The sequence below is a fragment of the Bos mutus genome, chromosome 3 (genome assembly GCF_027580195.1).
Source record: "Bos mutus isolate GX-2022 chromosome 3, NWIPB_WYAK_1.1, whole genome shotgun sequence".
Classification (NCBI taxonomy): domain Eukaryota; kingdom Metazoa; phylum Chordata; class Mammalia; order Artiodactyla; family Bovidae; genus Bos; species Bos mutus.
Window position 1 is genome coordinate 63671576 of NC_091619.1, and position 24256 is coordinate 63695831.

The following is a 24256-nucleotide window of genomic DNA, read 5'->3' on the forward strand; positions in this document are numbered from 1 at the left end:
TATAATCTTGACTTATCTATTTGTAAATACCTATGGGGATTCTGCTATTTATAGCTTTTTAAAGAAGTATACTAATTCCTTGAGAAGAACTGATTACACGAAAGCAAATTATGTACATTCTTATGTATCTAACAGATGAAATCTTCAAGCTTCTACTCACTAGAATACATAAAAATCCTTAAATTTAGCCAAGAGCACACTACATATTCTGATCATTCTTCTACCTCTGCTCATCCTCTGAGTGTAACACAGAGTCCTTACCCAAGCTGGCTTGCAAAAGAGTCAGCCCTTCTTTGAATCAGTCTTTGTTAGCATTTGCTGAGCTCTTGTTCTACACATCTGAAAATGTTTAGTCTTCCCTATAAGTATTTATCATGTTGCTCTGTCTCCTTCAGTACTCCCTGCAAAATATAAAATATTCTGAGAGAATGGACTCTCTGTGTGGCTGTCCTGATTTCTGTTTTTCACATAAAAATGTTGTGTCTAGTTTCAGGGTTTCCCAAGAAAGGAACATTTACAATTCCTTCTGATGAAAAAAACATGCCTCCTGATGGTATCTGTTCAAAAAGAGAGCCCAAGTCTATCAGTGTTAGGGCACAGCATTTTTTCATTAGAGTTTCATTCACACTTTGAGTAAGAGCCACCATTTTGTGTATATTTTAAATAAGTGGAATCTTAAGAGAGTTTAAGCAACTTATTTAGGATCACCCAGCTACTGACGGGAGAAGGCAATGGCAACCCACTCCAGTACTCTTGCCTGGAAAATCCCATGGACAGCGGAGCCTGGTAGGGTGCTGTCTATGGGGTCACATGGAGTCGGACATGACTGAGCGACTTCACTTTCACTTCTCACTTTCATGCATTGGAGAAGGAAATGGCAACCCACTCCAGTGTTCTTGCCTGGAGAATCCCAGGGAGGGCGGAGCCTGGTGGGCTGCAGTCTGTGGGGTTGCACAGAGTCAGACACAACTGAAGCGACTTAGCAGCAGCAGCAGCTACTAAGTGGTACTAAGTGGTAGAGGCAAACTCAAGATTCCAAATTTACATTCTGTGCTGTTTCCCTATCACACATTCTTTCATCTTTCCTTGCCCAAGAGGTTGAAGGGAGTAGATCTTTGTTAGATCCATGAAAACCTTGTTCCCGTCTCCCAGATTCCACAAATCATTTCAGGGTGAGTTGTCAGAGACCCAGCAATTGCAAACCTTCTAAAAATTATTCATAAGCTTTCAATTCTTACAGGGAAGATATCAAAATAAAGTCCTTTTCCTCTCATCAAATGTCTCTTCCCTCATTTTACATTACTTTTTCTAAATACTTGCCAAGCATATCTAGCAACTAATCAAAATATCCTACCAGAAATCCTGACTATATCAGACTATAGATCAGTTTATGGACTGTAGTTTGGATATTTACTTTTCTTTTAATTGATATTCATCAGTAAGCAATTTTCAGTACCCTGTATGACATCTGATTAACTCAAATTCCTTTCTCATTTTCTTGCATTTCAAAAAAGCTGAAAGGTAAGTTTAGTCTTTCAGCCTAATTTATTGTCCTTAATTCCATACTTCTTTTTTTTTTTTTTTTTTTAATGTTTTTTTTTTTTTGGTCATGTTGGGCCTTAGTTGCAGCATGGGGGATCTTTTCCATTGTGGCACATGGGCTTTCCCTAGTGTTGGAGTGAGGGCTCTAAACCACACAGGGACTCAGTAGCCCCATGGCATGTGGGATCTTAGTTTCCCAACCAGAGATCAAACCCATGCCCCCTGCATTGGAAGGTGGGTTCTTAACCACTGAATCATCAGGTAAGTCCCAATTCCATACTTCTGATTAGAAGATTTATTTTCTTTAGAAAAAATAATTTGTTCTTTTGAATTCTTTGAAGAATCTATATGATTTTTTAAACTATCAATATAGGTAGTATTAAATCTAAATAAAAGTGCAAGGAGTATTGGAAGAAAAAAATAACCTGGGGAAAAAATAGATACAATATTTAGACTATTTCAGAATAAGGCAAAACTTTATCAAGTATTAAAGCCCCAGCTAAGGTGTGCTAAGAACTGAGAATGTGTAAATAGAAAGACCTTGCTCCCGAAACAGTGTATCAGGTGGACGTGTACACATGAACAACTCAAAGACAACACATCTGTAAGCTTGAGGTAGCATCATGGTACCTCACACAGTAAAGAATCTGCCTGCAATTCCAAAAGACCTGGGTTCGATCCCTGGGTCAGGAAGATCCCCTGGAAAAGGAAATGGCAAACCATTCCAGTATTCTTGCCTGTGAAATCCCATGGACAGAGGAGCCTGGCAGGCGACAGTCCTTGGGGTCACAGAGTTTGACACAGCTAAGTGACTAGACCACCACCACAAAATCATGGAAAAGCAAATCAGAACATTTCTTCACCCCCTGTTTACATCTTTTTGGCTTCATCTTGTTCTTGGGGTCAAGTCTAAAACCTTAAGGAAAGCCAGTGATAAGGTTATTTGTAGTCAAAGTAAGGACCCTTTTGAAGTGAAAAGTAGGTAATAAAAATATTTCAGAAAAGTTCACTGTATTGGTGGACCTATAAAACAGCTCTATTCAAAAGTAGTTGTTTTTTTTTTTTTCTACAGAGTATCTACATGTATTTGGAATAGAGCACCATGCACTTGATAGACATTTTGTATGATAATAATAGATTCACAATGATAAATGTTTTGAATCCTTCTTCCACTACCCCTGATTTATGAAGGGAGTGGCTATCCCTAGCCACTTGTGCCTGAGCCTATTTGAGTGAAAGGTGATGCTTATGTCGTATCTAGATGGGGTCTGGAAAGAGAGGCAGGATGTTGCTGGTTATCTTCCATATTTAGGCACATTTGAAATTAGAAGAGTCACTACACACAGGACTCACGTGGTACCCAGGAGCCATGGCAGAAGCTGGAGCTTTCCAGACCTGTATGAGCCTATCTCAATAGGATGTAAACAAATAAAGTACTCTTGCCTGGAAAATCCCATGGACGGAGGAGCCTGGTAGGCTGCAGTCCATGAGGTTGCTAAGAGTCGGACACGACTGAGCGACTCCACTTTCACTTTTCACTTTCATGCATTGGAGAAGGAAATAGCAACCCACTCCAGTGTTCTTGCTTGGAGAATCCCAGGGACGGGGAAGCCTGGTGGGCTGACATCTCTGGGGTCACACAGAGTCAGACACGACTGAAACAAATAAAAGACTCAAGTAAATTCTACATTGAGCAGAACACTTGGTAACAGAAGTAACAAATACTGGGTCCCAGCAAATAAGAATAAAGTGGACACTTTCCCTGGGAGGCACTGCATGTTCTGGCCTCCAGCTGCCTATTAGCCTCATCTCTCCCACGGGCTTTTGTGTTTTAATAACACTGACTGCTTTACAGTTTCTCAGTAGTTCTTTGAACCTGTCCTTCTCAGTACCTCTACACTAAAACACTCTTCATAGCTTTCCTCACTGTTCTTCATCCTGTGAGTTCCTTTCAGATACCAATTCAAGCAACACTTTCTGAGGAAAGCTGTCCTTGACTCATTGGCCTTTTTAAATCTTTTTGTTATATGCCTACATAGAAGCCTTTTTTTTTATGTTTGAAGACTTTCCTCTGTTTATAGTTACAAAGATGTTAGTTTGAATGACATATTCATAACTGATTCAGATCTGTCTCTTCCAGGAGACTGTAAGCCCTTTGAAAGTGAAACATTATGGACTTTCACTATATCCTTGAGGTTTTCCAAGAAGGCTATAATCCATAGGGTTGAAAGAGTCGGACACAACTGAGCAACTGAGCACACACACACTCAAGTAATGCAATTGGATGAATAAATAATGCACCAAGTACAGTAGTTAGTCAAAAATGTTCATTCTTTTCCCCAAAGGCAATTTAAAGAAAGAAATCATCATCATGGAAATGAGTTATTTTGGAAAGAATGTCTCAGAAGAGATAACATGTGAAGCATTCATTATATCACTTTTTTAATTGAAATATAGTTGATTTACATGCCGTGTTAGTTTCAGGTGTACAGCACAGTGATTCAGTTACACACACACACATATGTATATATTCAGTTTCTTTTCCCTTCTAGGTTGTCACAAAATAATAGCTCCCTGCCCTATATAGTAGGCCCTTGTTGATTATCTGTCTTATATATAGTAGTGTGTATATGTTAAACCTCCTAATTTATCTCTCCTCTATCCATAAATTTGTTTTCAATGTGTATCTTTTGCTGTTTGTAAATAAGTTCATTTGTATCTTTTTTAGATTCCACATCACATAATTTCTATCATATATTTGTCTGTCTGGTTTACTTCGCTTAGTATATTGCTGCAAATAGCATCATTTCATTCTTTTTTACTTTCTTTTCACCTTAGGCAAATTGCTATATCTATCTATCTACCATCATTGGCGTTTTCAGTTTAACTGAATAAAATGAGTTCCTAGCCAAATAATGTCAGAGTTTTTCAAAGCAGGATGATTAGTAAAAAGCACATATTTGGTGTCCTCTTTATGCCCAGGATTTCTAATATGTACATGAGGATGATGAGGCCAACTCTATAGACAGAGTTACTGTAAAAAGAAAGAAAGGATATTAAAATGATAAAAAAATTCTTTAAAGTTTTGGAAAAGTATCAATAATTTGGGGGACAATCTTATGTCCTTCTTCTCCTTTTACCTTTTATATTGGTGATAACCTTAGCAATATCTTTTAATTTAATTGTTCAAGTTGTATCTTAGATGCTAATTAACAGTTGAATGATTATATGTTTGTATAATTTTTTAACTGTTAATAACCTCTATCCTCATTTTGAACAGCAAATATATACAAAGAACATTTTTCCTTGCTTATATCTTAACAAAAGAAATTTCATTACTCAGTTTTCATTGTCACATTAAATCGAATAATTGTTGTAAATACTCTTCACATATAGTTTTCCTCCTTCACCTTTGTTCCCTTCCTGGCATCTTTCTATGGCTTATAAACATCTACAGTTGAAACCAACCATAAAAATAAGCTCTTGAAATTCACTTACACCCACAGAGATCACTTTATCATTCATGTTTATAAATTTCTAGCTCTCTTCACCTTTTAATTCTGTTTGGAGACTAGTAAGTTATTCTTTTAAACATTGAAAAAATCTAGCTATTAAAATATTCCTAGTGGAAATGTTAAAAATATGAAGTGCAAATATTTTTTAATTTATGATCATATATTGCTGTGGGATTTTAGCCATAATAAAATAGAGCAATTATTTAACTATTACCTCAGGGGATGTGGGAAGATGTTTTCCTAATGAGGCAGTATTCTGCCCACTTGTTGATTCAAACTTTTGTGTGGCCTGCTTGTGTGCCCAGGTCTGATTAATGAATACATATCATAAAGTCCATGAGTCTGTGGTTTCTATTAGATGCAAAATGTTGCATATATCCTGAGGCATCCATTCATAAAACAAAGGGGTGCAACTTCATTCTTTAGTTTTTTTTTTTTTTTCAAAATTATTCCTAGAGGGTCATTTCATTTTGCTAACTATTTCAGTTTCCATTGGTATATCTACCTACAGACAATAGATTTATAATGATATTGTTTGTCAAAATTGCCAGAATGTGAGATGAAACAAAATTTAGATTTAAAAATGTTTAGTCAATTTTATCGAAGAAGGCGATGGCACCCCACTCCAGTACTCTTGCCTGGAAAATCCCATGGATGGAGGAGCCCGGTAGGCTGCAGTCCATGGGGTCGCTGGGAGTCGGACATGACTGAGCGACTGCGCTTTCACTTTTCACCTTCATGCATTGGAGAAGGAAATGGCAACCCACTCCAGTGTTCTTGCCTGGAGAATCCCAGGGAGGGTGGAGCCTGGTGGGCTGCAGTCTATGGGGTCGAACAGAGTCGGACACGACTGAAGCGACTTAGCAGCAGCAGTAGCAGCAGTCAATTTAATAGTTGAATGTTCCTTTACATAAACCATTAAAGGTACCTGAGATTGGGGTATACCACCCTTCATCCTCTTAGTTATGCAACAAATGCTTGTTGAGCATCTTTTATTAATATATGTCACACTTTGTACTATCCCTTGGGAATACATCAGTGAATAAAATATTAAAAAGTCTTTATCTTTATGGATCTTATTCTAAACCACTGTGCTTAGTTTCTCAGTCATGTTCAACTCTTTCTGACCCCATGGACTGTAGCCCAGCAGACTCCTCCGTCCATGGGGATTCTCCAGGCAAGAATACTACAGTGGGTTACCATGCCCTTCTCCAGGGGATCTTCCCAACCTAGGGATGGAACCCAGGTCTTCCGACATTCAGGCGGATTCTTTACCATCTGAGCCACCAGGGAAGCCCACAATAGTCACAGCCTGTTTTAATAAATAAACATTTTTTGCAATATAGACACATTCATTTGTTTGCATATTGTCTAAGGCTGTTTTAATGGTATGAAGAATTTATTTGTGATAGAGACCATCACAGTTGTGATAGAGTCCTCAAAGTTTAAATTATTTACTGTCTGGCCTTTGATAGAAAAAGTTTGCTTATCCCTCTTCTATGTTAGACCAATGTAAGAAAAGATAACTATCCTCTCCCATAAAATATCCCAGAATATCATATTAGATTTATTAAGAATATTCTTCTTATATTAATGTATCTAATAATTATTTTTATTTATTGCTCTTTGAAATACATACTCTTTCCTTTTCTATAAAAATTTTAAAGATAATCAGATTTTTGACCCTGAAATTTCAATTCTACCCTAAAGAAGTTTTCATAAAAATGAGAAATTGTTTAGATGAACAATAAAGAATTAACTTATTGTTGAATTAAACCTATTCAAGTATTTATTTTGCTGATATTATTTTAGAGGAAAATCCTGACAGTGGAAAAAAGGATCTATATTTTACATTGAAGAGATATTGCCTAAAATAAAGACCGACAGATATAAGTTCTGAAATTTTAAGGTGCTATTTACAGGTCCAGTGAGTCTATGACACAAAATAATGTCTATCCAATTGTTAATAAATATACACTCTATTTATTGTTAGACACTTCAAATATTTGAGACAATTTGAAAGAACATCTTGCCATATGATTTAATAACTATTAGTGATGATTGATGTTTGTTTGGAACATTTATATTGAACTAATTATTCCAAGTACTTTATTATGTAATTTAATACATGCAAAAACCCTGTGAAATAAGTACTAATATTATCCATATTTTACAGACAAGGAAAGTACAACACAAGAAATTAAATAAATAAAAGCGAGAACTAGAATTTGAATCTATTTGTGGATTTTAACTTGATCGATTTATAAGGACTTGCAACTTGTCTGGCAGATAACTCAGTGTAGGAGTAGGAAGAAAAGTCAGTTGTGTCACTTTCTTCTTCGTGTATACTTACCAGTATTAATTTTAATCCAAAGTACACTTGGAGACTTTAGGTCTTACTTTTTCATGTTATTGCTGTACTCAGTCGTGTTGGCCTCCTTGCAACCCCATGGAAGTTACCCTGCCAGACTTCCCTATCCAGGAAATTTTCCAGGCAAGAACACTGGAGCAGGTTGCTATTTCCTTCTCCAGGGTACCTTCCCAACCCAGGAATCGAATCCACATCTCTTGGGTCTCCTGCATTGGCAGGCAGATTATTTACCACTGAGCCACTTGGCAGGGCTACTTTATTAAACTATGTGATATGATCTGGAAATCCGCTTGGCAGGCTCATGTACTATACCCTGCAGGAGGTTCAAAGATAACAAAGGGTTGGGGGAGGAGGGGAGGACTTCTCTATCTCTAGTAACAGTCACCTGTCTCTCCAAATGGCTTGTATATATATATATTTTAAATTTTTTTCCAAACGGCTTTTATTTGATGTGTGAATAAGTGATGTAGAAAAGTGATGGCATCAGTGTCCTCTATATTTTAAGTAGTAAATTTTAATTTTTCCTTGGAAAAATATCAGTAAGAACTCTAATGTGTTCTTCCTATGTAGTAATAGATTATTTTTATATTCCGCATAAGACCACTGACATGAACCCAGTAACCACACTTGAACTCTAAAGGATATAGAGCTCTATTGTTCATCAGCACAGGAAAAACTTGACTACAGAGATCAAGAATGCATGTGTCTCCATTAGGGGTTCATTGGCATAAAACACTACATCGTTTTCAGTGTCACTGGTGACTTACTAAGTTCAATGAATACTAATGTCAAATAGCTAACCAAATCGCTACTCATTAATGTTTTCCACTTTAACCATTTCTAAAATAAAGTTACTGTTAGCAGCCAAAAATAAACATCTGAACAGTTAAATTCTTGAACTTTTAGATGTCAATTTAACTTCTCTTTATCCTTGATCTATAGTTTGGTAGTTTTCCAGAGTTCTCAAGAGCATTAACTGTAGAATTTGTCTACTAGGTATGAATCTTGACTCTGCTACATCCTGTTTCACTTTGAGCCAGTCATTTAACTTCCCTATGCCTCTGTTGACATAAACGTGAAATACATGTAATGATACAGATCTTATTCAACTTACAGTGGGGTTATGGCTCGACTAAACCCCATGTATTAGATGCATGTAGAAATGCTAACTTTACGAACATCATAGCTAAGCCTGCTGCTAAGTTGCTTCAGTCGTGTCCAACTCTGTGCGACCCCATAGACGGCAGCCCACCAGGCTCCCCCATCCCTGGGATTCTCCAGGCAAGAACACTGAAGTGGGTTACCATTTCCTTCTCCAACGCATGAAAGTGAAAAGTGAAAGCAAAGTCGTTCAGTCGTGTCCAACTGTTCGCGACCCCATGGACTGCAGCCTACCAGGCTCCTTAGTCCATGGGATTTTCCAGGCAAGACTACTGGAGTGGGGCGCCATTGCCTTCTCTGATAGCTAAGCCTAGCCTACCTTAAACATGCTCAGAACTACTATGTAAGCCTAAAGTTGGGCAAATCTTTCAACACAAAGCCTGTTGTGTAAGAAAGGATTGAGTATCTCGTGTAATTTTTTGAATACTGAAAGAGAAAAACAGAGTGGTTGTATGGGTACAGATATTTGTCAGTGTCTGGTTGTTTATCCTTGTGACCCTGGGGCTGACTGGGAGTTGAGGCTCGCTGCCCCCCGACCCCGCATCAAGAGAGTACCATACCACATATAACAAGACTGGCAAAAATCAAAATTCAAAATTTGAAATACAGTTTCTACTGAATGCATATCACTTTCCCACCACTGTAAAGTTGAGAAATCCTAAATCAAAAATGAAGGACTCTCTGTAATAATAATATTAAGAGGAATAAATACTTATCCTATAAAGTTCATGTGAGGGTTAAATAAATGAATAAATAAAGAAGGCTGAGAATAGTGTGTCTGGCACATAGAAAACAATAAATATTAGTATTTTTTTTAATGATTTGAGTCTCTGTTTTAGATATTGAGTATATGAAAAATGGTAGAAACTATTCATCCAGTTGTATACCCAAGAAGTAAAGGCCTGTTGGGAGAGAATTGCTGTGTTTTAAAGCGTAAACCTTACGAAATTAGTCAAGTATCAGGAATATTGTTAATGTTAATGTTAATGTTAATATTGTTAATGTTGTTCCGACTCTTTGCAACCCTGTGAACTTCAGCAGGTCTGGCTGGCTTCCCTGTCCTCCACTATCTCCTGGAGTTTGCTCAAGTTCATGTCCATTAATATACTGTTAATATCCCAGAATAATCTATGAGGGATACTCTCCTCTTCAGATATTTAAAACCTACTTAAATCTATTGTATTTTCAGATTCTTGCAAATGTTTCAGTATATTTCAGATTACTGAATATTCGTTTCCTATACTTACAAACTACACTCCCATTTCTCCATAGTCTACTCTCTCATGTGCCAGGCATAGCCTCAGGAGAGGACATTCTAGATATTCCCAAACCTGCTCAATACTGAGCCTAGGGAATATTTTAAAAAGATGAGGCTTGTGATGTTGGGAAAGAAATGCCTCCTAGCAGTGTCATGAGGCTGTATGTAGGGGAAAAGTTAGTCCACTCCACAGTTCTAATAAAAGATCAACAAACTCAGTGGCATCACAATTTCTGTGTTTCCTCTAAGTTTATACTAATGCAATTTCCCATCTAAACTTTGAAAATTTCGTTTCTAACTATTACTGACCAGGGTTCTTGGCCTCCTTAATCAGTAGAAATTGATCACAGATCAGACAAGAAATTCAGACAAAGCTTTATTGGAGACCCTGCTGCAGCAGGGGGTGGGGGAGGTGGGGTGCGGGTAGGAGGGGTGGGGGGTGGGGTGCAGGTAGGAGTGGGGGGGTCGAGAACAAACAACAGGTCCCCTTGCTTGCCTGCTCCCTGAGGGGATGAACTTGTTCCATATATGGGGTGAGGGTAGGGATGTGTTCAGGGTTCGGGCCACAAGGATGGCTTAGGTGGCTTGCCTACCACTTAGGTGGTGGTGTGTGCAGGGGGCATGTGCAGTATCCTGCTTTTGCTCCTGAGCCCTGCTTTTGCTCCAGGTTCTTCAAAAGTGATAGTTGAGTTTATTGGTCTCTCTGTATCTTTTGTCCAGAATCGGCCACACTTAATTTTAGTCCCACATAGTTTCTTTGTATTTTGTTGCTTGAGGAGAGGTGTGTTCAGGTGTATACATTGCTGCACTGCACTAAAGGTTGCAGGGTTCAGCTTGTCTTATAACTATCACTTTATTAGCAAAAGGGTTTTAACAGGTGCTAGCCCAATCAATTGCTTCCTGGCACAGCTTCATCACGCAGATCTTGGGGTTTCCAGGGGGAGTTCTGCCAAGCCTGGGTGTATTCTTTACTGGGCTCAAACCTTTTAAATGTGCTTTCAGCCACTATATGCCTTCAGGGTATTTTATCAGTCTCAGTACATTCACACATGTTCAGGTTCCACAATGGTTTGCAATATCTGAAAATTCACCCCCTCTTCATTTGAGATCTCTTTTCAAACAATTATAGATCAGCCTTCATTGAGACGATAAGGTCCTTGGGGTTTTCTACTATGAAGTCAGTGTCCTCAGATTATAAAAAAGATGAGACGAGAGAATAATTTGGAAGCTATGAAATGAGAATTGTCATACAAATCACAGAATGCTTGTGTGCTTTGACTTTCAGATAAACAACAAATTATTTTTTAAGTATGTTCTCAATGTTGTATGGAATACACTTAACACTAAAAAATTACATTGTCATTTTTCTGAAATTCAAATTTAACTGGCATCCTATATTTTTATTTACTAATCTGGCAACACTGTGAGAAAGACCTATAAAGGTAGGTATTAATGTTATAATGAAGAAAATGTGACAAGTATTTGAAAGTATAGACTGCATTTACGATTTGCTGAAAAGGAAGTCATTTACAAGTTATAACTTGGCTTGATCTTTTTACTTTAGGAAACACAGAAACAGATTTCACAAATAATAAATGTTTTCGTATAATTGACTACCCACAAAATATCTAGAACATCAATAATAAATATGAGTTATTGATACATTAGCATTTGTTTTAAGCTGGATTTAAAATGTTTATTTTAAAAATAAGAAATACTGTAACTATGTGGGGTTTGATATCGATACCAAGGTAATCAGTGATAGTAAAGTAACACAGGGTGCTTTACTACTGCTGTAATAACAAATTATGACAAACTTATTGCCACAAATCCGTGAGTTCACAGTAGGGGAGGTCAGAGGTCTGCATACAGCAAGGCTCAACTGACTCCTCTGCTTAGAGACTCACTGGGCTAAAAACAATGAAAAAGCCATTCTGGAAACTTTGGGGGAGAATTTATTTCTGTGCTTATGCAGATTTTTTGCCAAATTCAGTTTCCTGCGATTTGATTTCTTTGCTGACTTTTGGACAGATGTCAGACTTCATTTTGGAGAAGGCAATGGCAACCCACTCCAGTCTTGCCTGTAAAATCCCATGGATAGAGGAGCCTGGAAGGCTGCAGTCCATGGGGTCGAAAAGAGTCAGACACGACTGAGCGACTTCACTTTCACTTTTCACTTTCATGCACTGGAGAAGGCAATGGCAACCCACTCCAGTGTTCTTGCCTGGAGAATCCCAGGGACGGGGGAGCCTGGTGGGCCGCCGTCTATGGGGTCGCACAGTCGGACACGACTGCAGCGACTCAGCAGCGGCAGACTCCATTTGTGGAGGCTCCCTCGTTTCCTGCCTCATGGCCCACTTGGTCTTCTCTGCTTCTGACCTTCACTTCTGCCCCATCTCTCCTGCCTTCTGCAGCATCTCTCTGCTGAATCTCTTTTGCCTTCCTCTGTGGTTAAGGGCTCACATATTGACATTGAGCCCTTTTTGATCCAGGATAACTTTCTTATCCTAAAGTCTATATCCTTAATTCTATCTATAAAATCCCTTTTGCTGTACTCATAGGGTTCCAGATGTTAGGGTGTAGACATTTTTTTTGGAGGGGCATATTATTCCACTTATAATATAACTCAGTACTATGTGAATATCCTGTAACTAAGGCATGTAAACTAAGGCATGTAATTAAGGCATGAGCTTCCCTCATAGCTCAGTCGGTGAAGAATCTACTTGCAATACCAGAGACCTGGATTTGATTCCTGGGTCAGGAAGATATACCCTATAGAAGGAAATGGCAACCCACTCCAGTATTCTTGCCTAGAGAATCCCATGGACAGAGGAGCCTGCCAGGCTACAGTCCATGGGGTCACAAGATTCGGACATGAATTAGCAACTAAACCACCCCACTGCCAGGCATGTAAAAGAGCAATTCCAAATATTGTTTTTAAAGAAAATCAGACAGAAGGTCAAACTCTCAGCACTTAATTCCAATCTAGCTAATAGATTTTTTTAATTAATAGATTATCTTTTCATTTTAAAGCTTAAATTAAGAACTACTCAGCCATCTCTGCAGTGGCCTAAGGATTGAGAATGGGTCTTCTTTTTTTATAGCCTCTTGGTAAGCCAGTAAAAACCACCTTTTGTCCATGGCAGAAGTAGTTTTGTTCTAGGCCAGTTAATTTAAAGGTAATAAAACTATTTGAAAGGATATTATGGTTGTGATCATGACACATTCTTAAATGAACCAAATCGCATTTGATATATGTGAAAAATTAAAGCATGGGTCTAAAAGTGCTGTAAGAAAAATTTTCTCATTTTTTCTGGTGAGATCTGACATCAGCATATAGATGGCTTCATCAATTATTGAGAAAAAGACAAGAAAGGGAAAAAATGACTGATTGGGATGCTTCATTTTGAAGTCTGAGTTTGAAGCTCTTGGATTGAATGTACCCTGTTAGCCTTAATCTTTAAGAATTAGCAGCTGCTCTCTCACCAACCCATCTATTTAAATTTCTAGTTTAAAAAAAACCTAACCCACTTAAAAAATTTTAATGCTCTCTGTCAAACATCAGAGTGTGTGTGCCAAACTTTAAAGTAATTGCATGTATCAATAAAGTGAAGAAACAGATATCCGTATAGATAAATATCACTTAAGATGAAGCAAAGGAAATTATTTTGAAAGATTTTTTTCCACAGCTATTTTTATTCTCTTCTGTACTCTGTATTCTAAAGTACAGCAGTGAATTTCAGAGATCTTATATTTACCAGGTACTGTCCTTGTTTTGTTTATCCTAGAAAAGTATTGTGGACTCCTGGTTGATAAATTAAAACTGTATTTTAAAAATTGAGACAGAAATGATAATGAATGACTGTTAACTTGAAAGTCATTAATTAGGCCCTTTGCTTTTGTGATGCGATCATTAGAGATAAATAATAAAGGAACAACAGCTCTTAAAATCAGCACACATCGGTAAACAGTAATGAGCAAAAGTGTGAATCATTGTAAAGGGTCTATTTCCCTAATTAAGATTAATAGTAATTATTTCCATTATATTTTAAAGACTTGCCTGGTGGCTCAGATGGTAAAGAATCTGCCTGCAATGCAGGAGACCTGGGTTCCATCCCTGAGTTGAAAGATCCCCTGGAGGAGGGCATGGCAACCCACTCCAGTATCCTTGCCTGGAGAATCCCCATGGACAGAGGAGCCTGGTAGGCTATAATCCATGGGGTCGCAAAGAGTCAGACACCACTGAGTGACTAAGAACAACACATTATATTTTAAAGCTTTACTGAAGCATTCAAGTTTGTTATTATTGACAGTGTTAATAGTATCTTTCCAATTATTTAATCTAAAATATAGATATTTATAAATTTTCAAAATAATTACTTCTGGAATAATTGCAAACTATTTCTTGTTATTAGAAATGTTTTTTTTAATTCTATATAATCTTGTTCTGAGTTTTGTTTTTATCATATCTCACACTGTTCATGCTTATTTAACAAAATATTCCCTCCCTGAAGATACTTTCTAGACCATGTAAAGTGCAAAGAGTTTCAACTTAATTTCCACCTCTTAGTAAATGAAGTCATGTGCCTTTCAGTTCAGTTCAGTCACTCAGTCGTGTCCAACTCTTTGCAACCCCATGAATCGCAGCACGCCAGGCCTCCCTGTCCATCACCAACTCCCAGAGTTCACTCAAACCCATGTACATCGAGTCAGTGATGCCATCCAGCCATCTCATCCTCTGTCATCCCCTTCTCCTCCTGCCCCCAATCCCTCCCAGCATCAGAGTCTTTTCCAATGAGTCAACTCTTCGCATGAGGTGGCCAAAGTACTGGAGTTTCAGCTTTAGCATCATTCCTTCCAAAGAACACCCAGGGCTGATCTTCTTCAGAATGGACTGGTTGGATCTCCTTGCAGTCCAAGGGACTCTCAAGAGTCTTCTCCAACACCACAGTTCAAAAGCATCAGTTCTTCAGCACTCAGCCTTCTTCACAGTCCAACTCTCACATCCATACATGACTACTGGAAAAACCATAGCATGTGCCTTTAGGTGATACTAACTCTTAACTCTATTAGAAAAAGAATGTAAAGTAGTTTATGTATTTATGAATAAAGAGAGAATGAGGCAGTGTAAAAGGAGTAAATGTAGGTTTTTCCAGTTACCCCAAATTTGCTGAAAATTATAATATGACCTTGGATTTGGCTTTGAGTTTTGTCAAGGAAAAAGATATTCTGACACTTGTTAAAATGGTAAGTAAGACTTCATTCAAGACTATTGTGATACGTGTCAAAACTATCAAAATAGAAGGGATTAAGAACAACTCTGAATACTCTAAGAACAACCGGGGATTTATAGCCTAAGAACAGGTTATGTGTGGGGGTTGTGAATGGAAAATTACCAAGACATCAAGTGTAGGGAGAATTCTTGCTAAACTTATTTTAAGAGCTTTCTTGCTGGATGGCAGGCCAGGGTGATCAGATATCAATGATGGGAGATGAAAAATTTGATTAAATGTTGAAAGTGATCACATATCAAGGGGGGGTGGGGGAATCCTCTGTAAGCTGACTCACCAGAATTCCTGCTAAAACTAGACATTGCAGAAATGGCATTGAAGCCCAGGGCCAAGGCCTGAATGAGAAGAGGGCTCAGAGAAACTTGACTATAGTTTAGTTAAGGAAAGTTTTTGTCAGTTTTCTACTGATGAAAGCCAGGGAAGAACATGTCGACATACAGAATTTGCACTGTCCAAAACAGTAAAAAATACCATCATGCTCTGCATTTCCATGCAGTTGAACTCAGATTTGATTTTATCATTTGGGTTTCAGTTTTTCACAAAGCTACCCTGGGAGTCTGTAGGTAGGTAAGCAGCGTTAAACAGAGGTGGTGAGGTAATGAGCTAAGGGGATATCTAAGGGTCCTGCGAGGACAGTGACCTGAAGGCATGCTTTGTGTGCTGGAGGAAGAACAGAGAACCCAGTGTGAGTGGAGTGAACTGATCAAAGCAGAGAGAAGTAGAATTTGAAGGAAGAAATATATCATTTCAGACCTTGTTGGGAGATTTTCAGGTTTAACTCAAATAGGAAGCTATGGGAAGGTTCAGACTAAAGAAATGATCTGACTTACATTTTAAAAGGTCAACCTTTCTGCTATAACGAGAAAAGACTGTAGGAAGGCAAGGACGCAAGCAGAGAGACTAATTAGGAAGCTTTAGCCCAGGAGAGGCATGACAGTGTCCTCGTCCAGGAAGGAAATGTAAAGACGTTATGTGGTGGTCATATTCCAAATATGTTTTGAAGGTAAAGATGAAAGGTTTGTTGATGAATAAACTTGATTACTGCTAGAAAACAAGATATAAGTTGGTAAAGTTTACAGCAAAAATAGATTCTGTAGGAGAACAGTAGTTTAATTTTTGACATTTTAATTAATTATGTCCATTGGATTTCCAAGTGAAAAAGTCAGATAGAGCCTAAGGATCTTATTTGAATCCACTGAGTCTGAGCAAGGAAGTATATGTAGATAGGTCCAGTGACTGAGATCCAGACAAATCACTTATTTTCTCTGTGTTGTACTCCTTTGGTCACTCAAGACTGGCCTAGAAATCATACATTAGAGTCATCCCTGTGTCCTTCTCTACTCTGCAGACAACTGCATGGCACTTCCTGAATAGAATTGTACATGCCTGTTGACTGGCCATCTCCCCCATTATACTGCAAGTTTCTTTTGGAAAGGGACTATAGTGCATAAGTGATTCTTGAGTGCAAGAATAAAAAAACTTTGCATTCAAGATAAAATCTAAGTACTCTTCATCTCTTTCTATCTTGCCTCCTGCTACTCCTCCCTTTGTTTTCCTTAAAGACATACCACATTCTTGACTCTTTTAAGTCTCATGGCTTTTTAAAAATGCCATTTTCCATCATGAAATGCCTTTCTCCCTCATTTCTGATCAAGTTCTGGTTTAAATGCTAAATGTAGCCAGCCCTCACCACTATACCAGACACTTAGTGGACCCTTTATAAGATGTTTCAAATACATGCAAATAAAATGCTCCATATACTTGCATTGTTGATTAGTCGCTAAGTTGTGTTCTACTCTTATGAGACCCCATGGACTATAGCCCGCCAGGATCTTCTGTCCATGGGATTTCCCAGACAAGAACACTGGAGTGGGTTGTCATTTCCTCCTGCAGGGAGTCTTTCCAACTCAGGGATTGACGCTACATCTCCAGTTTCTCCTATATTGGCAGGCAGATTTTTTACCACTGAGCAACTGGTAGTGTCATCAAATGTGAATAATACAATATATTTCTGATTGTTTTCATTGCATAAAACCATAACACTTTTTTGATAAAAAGGCTTTAAGCTGTTTTATCTTACAATTGGGAAAATATGTTTATGGACTAAGAATCAGTCTCCTGTTTCTATAGCAGCACCTATTTTATGTGTAAACATTTTCCCTTTTATGTAGAAAACATGTACTTTCCAGAACTAGATCACCCATAGAGAATGTTCCATTTTATTCTTCATTATTTTAGCATATGATGTAAAAGCATATCCAAAATGCATATGCATTTCTGAGAAACCATAAGAGCAACTGTGTTTCAAACATGTGTTATCCAAATTAGAATTTTAAAAAACTCTAATAAAGATTATAAATGTTAACCGCTAACTTGGAAAATTTATGCATTAGTGAACAATCATTTTAAAATTTAATGTTATTTTATCTTACAACTCTTCTTTTGTTGAGATAAGTTCAATATAAACACCACATAAAATTCTCTGAAGATTTTCAAACCAATAATATTTTGAGTATATTATTTATACTAACCAAATTTTAATACAGTTTCTTATTTTAAAAATATTTATAAAATTAAATACAACTGTTCCCAAATTTATTTAAAGAAGCTGTAGCTATAGAAACCTAGAAAATACTAAACATCTCTCTTTCATAAGTAGCAAAGACTATTTATGAAATCAAATATTATTAAACTGTCATTCAATTTAGTTGTTTGAGTATGTAACAGAGTGAAACTTGTCAACTGAATCAATTTAAATATATTTTATCTCTCCTCTACAATTGCTGAATTCTTTTATTTGTATGGGCTCCTTACTTAATAAGAGTTTATTAATCATATAATTTGAAGCAGTAAATATTTGGAAGCAGGAGAAGGGACTAGATCCATATTCCTCTTAAGAGTTTGTCTCAAGAACCTCTCCCTGGAGACATGACAATATGAAATTAGCTGATCTATTATTTTATACTGCTTTTGTAACAGTAACTAATAAATACCATTTTCAGTGCTGTGTGTGTGTGCTCAGTTGCTCAGTTTTGTCCTGCTCTTTCTGACCCTTCGGACTGTACCCTGCCACCTCCTCTGTCCATGAGATTTTCCAGACAAGAATGCTGGAGTGGGTTGCCATTTCCTCCTCCAGGAGATCTTCCTGTGGCTCCTGCATTGCAGGTGGATTCTTTACAGCTGAGCCTTCAAGGAAACCCCTATGATTTTCAAAAGCTATGTAAAATTTTCTGGAAGAGATGGGAATACCAGACCACCTGACCTGCGTCTTGAGAAATCTGTATGCAGGTCAGGAAGCAACAGTTAGAACTGGACATGGAACAACAGACTGGTTCCAAATAGGAAAAGGAGTACGTCAAGGCTGTATATTATCACCCTGCTTATTTAACTTATATGCAGAGTACGTCATGAGAAACGCTGGACTAGAAGAAACACAAGCTGGAATTAAGATTGCCGGGAGAAATATCAATAACCTCATATATGCAGATGACACCACCCTTATGGCAGAAAGTGAAGAGGAACTAAAAAGCCTCTTAAGGAAAGTGAAAGTGGGGAGTGAAAAAGTTGGCTTAAAGCTCAACATTCAGAAAACAAAGATCATGGCATCCAGTCCCATCACTGCATGGGAAATAGATGGGGAAACAGTGGAAACAGTGTCAGACTTTATTTTTGGGAGCTCCAAAATCACTGCAGATGGTGACTGCAGCCATGAAATTAAAAGACGCTTACTCCTTGGAAGGAAAGTTATGACCAACCTAGATAGCATATTCAAAAGCACAGACATTGCTTTGCCAACAAATGTCCGTCTAGTCAAGGCTGTGGTTTTTCCTGTGGTCATGTATGGATGTGAGAGTTGGACTGTGAAGAAGGCTGAGCGCCGAAGAATTGATGCTTTTGAACTGTGGTGTTGGAGAAGACTCTTGAGAGTCCCTTGGACTGCAAGGAGATCTAACCAGTCCATTCTGAAGGAGATCAGCCCTGGGATTTCTTTGGAAGAAATGATGCTAAAGCTGAAACTCCAGTACTTTGGCCACCTCATGCGAAGAGTTGACTCATTGGAAAAGACTCTGATGCTGGGAGGGATTGGGGGCAAGAGGAGAAGGGGACAACGGAGGATGAGATGGCTGGATGGCATCACTGACTCAGTGGACGTGGGTCTGGGTGAACTCTGGGAGTTGGTGATGGACAGGGAGGCCTGGCGTGCTGTGATTCATGGGGTTGCAAAGAGTCGGACACAACTGAGCGACTGAACTGAACTGAACTGGCCTGATGTAAAATTTTTAGAATATGGAAGAAAAAACATAATTTTTCTCTAAGTTTCTGAAATACTAGTATAAGAATTAGCCAAAAATTAAAATACTGCACTTTGCTACTGCTGTTATAAAATGCTTTTGAAAAATCTGTTTGGGTTAATAAAATATATTCAATAGAAGATTAATCTACAAATTATTTTTATAATTTTAATATTTCACATTATTAATATGCTTTTTTGTTAAAATAAATGTACATTTAAAATATATCCCTCAATTAATCCTCTGACACTATAAATATGTCTTATAAATCTCCAAGAATACAAGAAAAGGAAAAAAAAGAAATGGAAGTTTTTCATAATAAAGTCATTTTAGAAGGGGTAAAAATTCTGTGCATTCTGTATAACCCATACTTGGGAATATATATTATAGAATATAAATATTTATCCATAAAATGTACATGTCTTCAAACAAACATATTTCACTGAAACATTCATTTTTGAAAGTTTATGAGGTTAAATTCAGGAAAATTAAATCTCAGCATAATATTAAGAGAGATAGCTAGAGGAACCATACAAAACAAAATTTATTCAAACTTTTTATAGTGATAGAACTTGAGAGTGTTTTTTTCTAATTTCCTTTCAAATTTCTCTTTTCTAGTTAAAATTTTCAAAGGATTGACAGAATTATCACTAAAACTTCTTTTCAAAGAAATAGCACTCAATTTAATGAACAAAAATTTGATTTCTCAGATATTCATTAAGTTTTTCAAACCAAAATTTATCTTAATATGTATATTACCCATATTATTGGCAGAAGATGATATTCATCAATCTGTAGACATGATCGTAACATCTGAAGAAATCCTTGAACAGGTGCTTAATACAGTCTGGCGAATTGTAGTACTACGACTTGTACTGACAATTTTCAGTGGTATTGTAAAGATCAACCACATCTTTGTTTGCATACGTCTACCAGAGGATTTGTACTTCTTAATATACATAAAAATGCCATGGTTTGCTGGTTTCTATTTATTTTATATCTTTGCCATGTGTTTATTTCATATATGTATCTAGTTTGTTATGAAAATTATCTCTTGAAATTATTTTCTCAGGTTAATCTCTTGGCATTTGGAGTTATCATATACAAAGTTTTTCGTCACACTGCGGGGTTGAAACCAGAAGTTAGTTGCTATGAGAACATAAGGTAAGCATTTCTTCGATTGTATTTTCTTTAGCAATTCAAAGCTTTAGTAACTTAAAGTGCAGATAATTTTTGGAAGGCAGTTTTTAAATTATTTTCTCACATTTTCTCCCATCATATTTAAAATATTTACTGCTTAATAGCACTTAATATGTTTAATAAGCCTGTAATCACCACAGGTCAAATGATAAGTAATCTTTTTTGAACATACTCCCCTTTGGCGGGGGGGGGAATAATGACTACATTTTAAGACAAAAGCCAGCCTTAAGATCTTCTTCTCAAAGCAGTTCTCAGAGCTTAGTAGCTCTGTTTCTTTCTTGTGATTCCTAGTTTGCATGCTGCCATGATTTTTCCTCACCTCCTGCCCTTTAAAACTGATTTATTGAGATCCTGAAAGCGGTTTGTTCAGGAAAAACTGAAGTGTACTGTAGGGAACATTAGAAACAACTGATGTTTGGGTCGCTTGGGAACACTTCTTTAGTTTCAATATCTTGCACAAGATTTATAGTTAGAATTTAGCAAATGTTTGATTACTTTCTTTTACTCTTCACCATTCATAGTAACATGTAAGTTGCTGGTTTTAATAAAGTTGAAAATGACTCATTTTCTGTGGTACACTGCAAAAATATCTTCTGCAGTAAAGAATGATTGCACTAAGAATGAATGAGAAAATAAGCATCAGTTGCCTTATTTTCAAGGCAGTGTCCTCAGTGAGCTGGATTGAATGTTTTACCAAAACTCAAAGGCGGTAAGTTGAAAATATGTAAGAGAGTATGTTCCTGTGTGTGTGTGTGTGTGTGTGTTTAAGAAATCAGCATTCTAACATGAATTTACTTTGAAGTAACTGTATTGGAAACCCCCCCCAAAAAATGTTGTTTTATATCTTACATGTTCTTCTCTACTGAGCCTAAAAGGAAAGCAGACGCTTCCTTTGATGTCCTGCCTATGTGCTGACCTAAATCCACATGGTATATTTTTCAAGGTTTCTTAGGGAGAATGCTTCCTAACAGCTATATGTCTTAGCTCCAGGAGTTCCTGCAACATTAATTTTGAAATCAAAGCATACATACTGTAGTATACCAGATGAGCATATCTTAAGATTAAGGAAATTTCTCAAAACTACCAGATTTTAATAATGCTGCCGTGAATTTGGACACATGTCTCAGCCACAGTGCACTTACGCTAGCCTGTCCCATGTAACTATGGCACAGTTTATCAGTTTCAGAATTCTCATTGGGCTTTACCAAAGATTTCTGGGTTATTCCAACTTCCTACAAAATTTAAGGGATTTGAGGACGTGTTAAGTCTTCATAGCTTTCTCAGCTGGAACATTGCAAATTTCTTCCAGGTCTTGTGCCCGAGGAGCTCTTGCCCTCCTTTTCCTCCTTGGTACCACCTGGATCTTTGGCGTTCTCCATGTTGTACACGCATCGGTGGTGACAGCTTATCTCTTCACCGTCAGCAATGCTTTCCAGGGGATGTTCATCTTCTTATTCTTGTGTATCTTATCTAGAAAGGTAAAGAATTTGCTATTCTTGTCAACGTTCTAGTATATGTATGTAGCATGAGTGAACAAATTGATAAAAATTCTCATTTTCATAAATTTATGACTTGTGCCTTTATTGCCTAAATGCAGTACATCTTAACATTGAAATAATCAGAACACCTGTTGTTCATAGCAAAATGTGCTTTTAAAAACTTGCTAGTAGGAATATAGATAATACAGCTTACATTCAGTTGAGTGTATTCTGACATATAATCAGAAAGCAACAATAATTTATAAAACCAAATATAAGTTTAATGTGATTTGAAAATAATTTGATGTGATTGTTGCAATTATGTTTCACATTTCTTATTTTATTTTTTTTTATTTTTTTTAGATCCAAGAAGAATATTATAGATTATTCAAAAATGTCCCTTGTTGTTTTGGATGTTTGAGGTAAACAGAACTATGGATGGTTATTGTTATGCAGAAATAAAAATGCCCAGCTGTGGATGGCCAATGTATAAATGTGTAGGAACTGTAGATAATACAAGATACAATTATGTACCATATAGCTATAGTAAGCTTTTCTACATGACTTACTTAGCTGTGTCAAAAATAGTAATGCAGATATTTGGAAAGTAATTAGTTTTTCAGAATGATATCACTGCACCCAAGGAAAGATTTTCTTTCTAACACAAAAAAATGTATGACTGTCCTGAAGGAAACCCACTGGCTTGATATTATTGTGACTCGTGTTGCCTTTGAAACTAGTCCTCTATCACCTTGGTAATGAGCTCTGTTACAGAAAGTAGAGCATAAGAAAATGAAGGGGTAGAATATGAAACAGTAAAAAGAGAGTGAATGTTATAACAATGAGATGTATTTTGAGCAGACTTTGTAAAATAGATGAGAGTTGAATAAACACATCTTACAATTCCATGAGTTGTTCTGAACTTAAAGTTTTACTGAAACAACTTAGACTTGTACTTGTTGCATCAATTTTCTATTCTAATAGAAAACACAAAACTTCACAAAAAAACTAAACATTTCTGTTCTGTTTTTATGTTAATATTAGAATGAAATATATGCTCTTTCTATACTTATTTCACAGATTGTGACTTCAAATGCTTATTCAGTAGTACATAAATGTGTCAGAATATAATATTGTTCATGCCTGTAAATGTAAAAATCATGTATATAAACCTGAAGTGCTCTATTCCATAACCTTTCAGTGCAGTGAAAAATACTGTATCTCATTAGACTCATATATCTGAGTTCTTTATTTCTTTTAATTTTAGAAATATTAGTTCACATTGCAATATTCCCTTTTAACTTACTATTTTTAAAAGGGCACTGTAAATATGAAAGTATTCATAAAGTGAATTGCTATTTTTTTCTGTTCAGAAAAGTACATATTAAAAATGTTATTTATAACAAAGAGATCACTGAGAACTGACTGTATAAACTTCCACAGAGAATATATTTTCTGACAGTTTTCCACTAGTAAAACATATCTCCTAAAATGTAAGTCTTCTACCTTCCAATCTTCAAATTAAAATATAGAAGCAAGGATTTTATTTCAAAATATATGTAATTGTTCTGCACTTACCTGTAAAAGTATGCCAATACACCAAATGTTGTGATTTTAACTTAATTTCTACAGCTGTTAAAATGAAGTCTGTCAAATCTTGCTCTAACAAATAAAATGTTACCTAAATGAATCCTTCTGCTGCTTGGCTGAGTCATTTCTCAAGAAAGATAAGCTACCTGCCAATGTCTTAAACATTTTTAGAAGATCTGTGATAATAACTTTTTATTTGATCTTTTGATCTCTTATATAGTTAGCCTATAACCTGTTATTATCATTATAATTATTGCTGTAGGACAGTGCTATTGGAATAGGATACTGAAAAAGTAATCAGTTCAATCAGTGTATACAAATTATGTGTCGTGGGCAGAATAATGGTCCTCCCAAAATGCTCACATCCTAATCTTTAGAATACATGAATATGTTAGGTTACATGGAGAGAAGAATTAACCAGCTAACAGCTATCAGCTAACCTTGGCGTGAGGAAATTATCCTGGATTATCCAAGTGGGCCCCATGTAATTACAAGGTTCCTTATAAATGAAAGATGGAGGCAGAAGCAATGCAACATGAGACATACTCACCTGCCCAT

The 24256-nt window shown here is 36.8% G+C and overlaps 1 protein-coding gene across 4 annotated transcripts in view; it reads left to right on the top strand.

Annotated features, from left to right (window-relative positions):
- The window catches only part of ADGRL4 (adhesion G protein-coupled receptor L4), a 144655-nt gene extending 120857 nt beyond the window's left edge, over positions 1-23798 (top strand). For all 4 annotated transcript variants that reach the window (XM_070367801.1, XM_005906648.2, XM_070367802.1 and 1 more), the window contains 3 exons: positions 20503-20594; positions 21940-22108; positions 22472-23798. In XM_070367801.1, coding sequence (XP_070223902.1) covers positions 20503-20594; positions 21940-22108; positions 22472-22534 — 324 coding nt within the window. In that variant the 3' untranslated portion in view covers positions 22535-23798. The remainder of the gene's footprint in view (positions 1-20502; positions 20595-21939; positions 22109-22471) is intronic.
- The last annotated feature ends 458 nt before the right edge of the window (positions 23799-24256 follow it).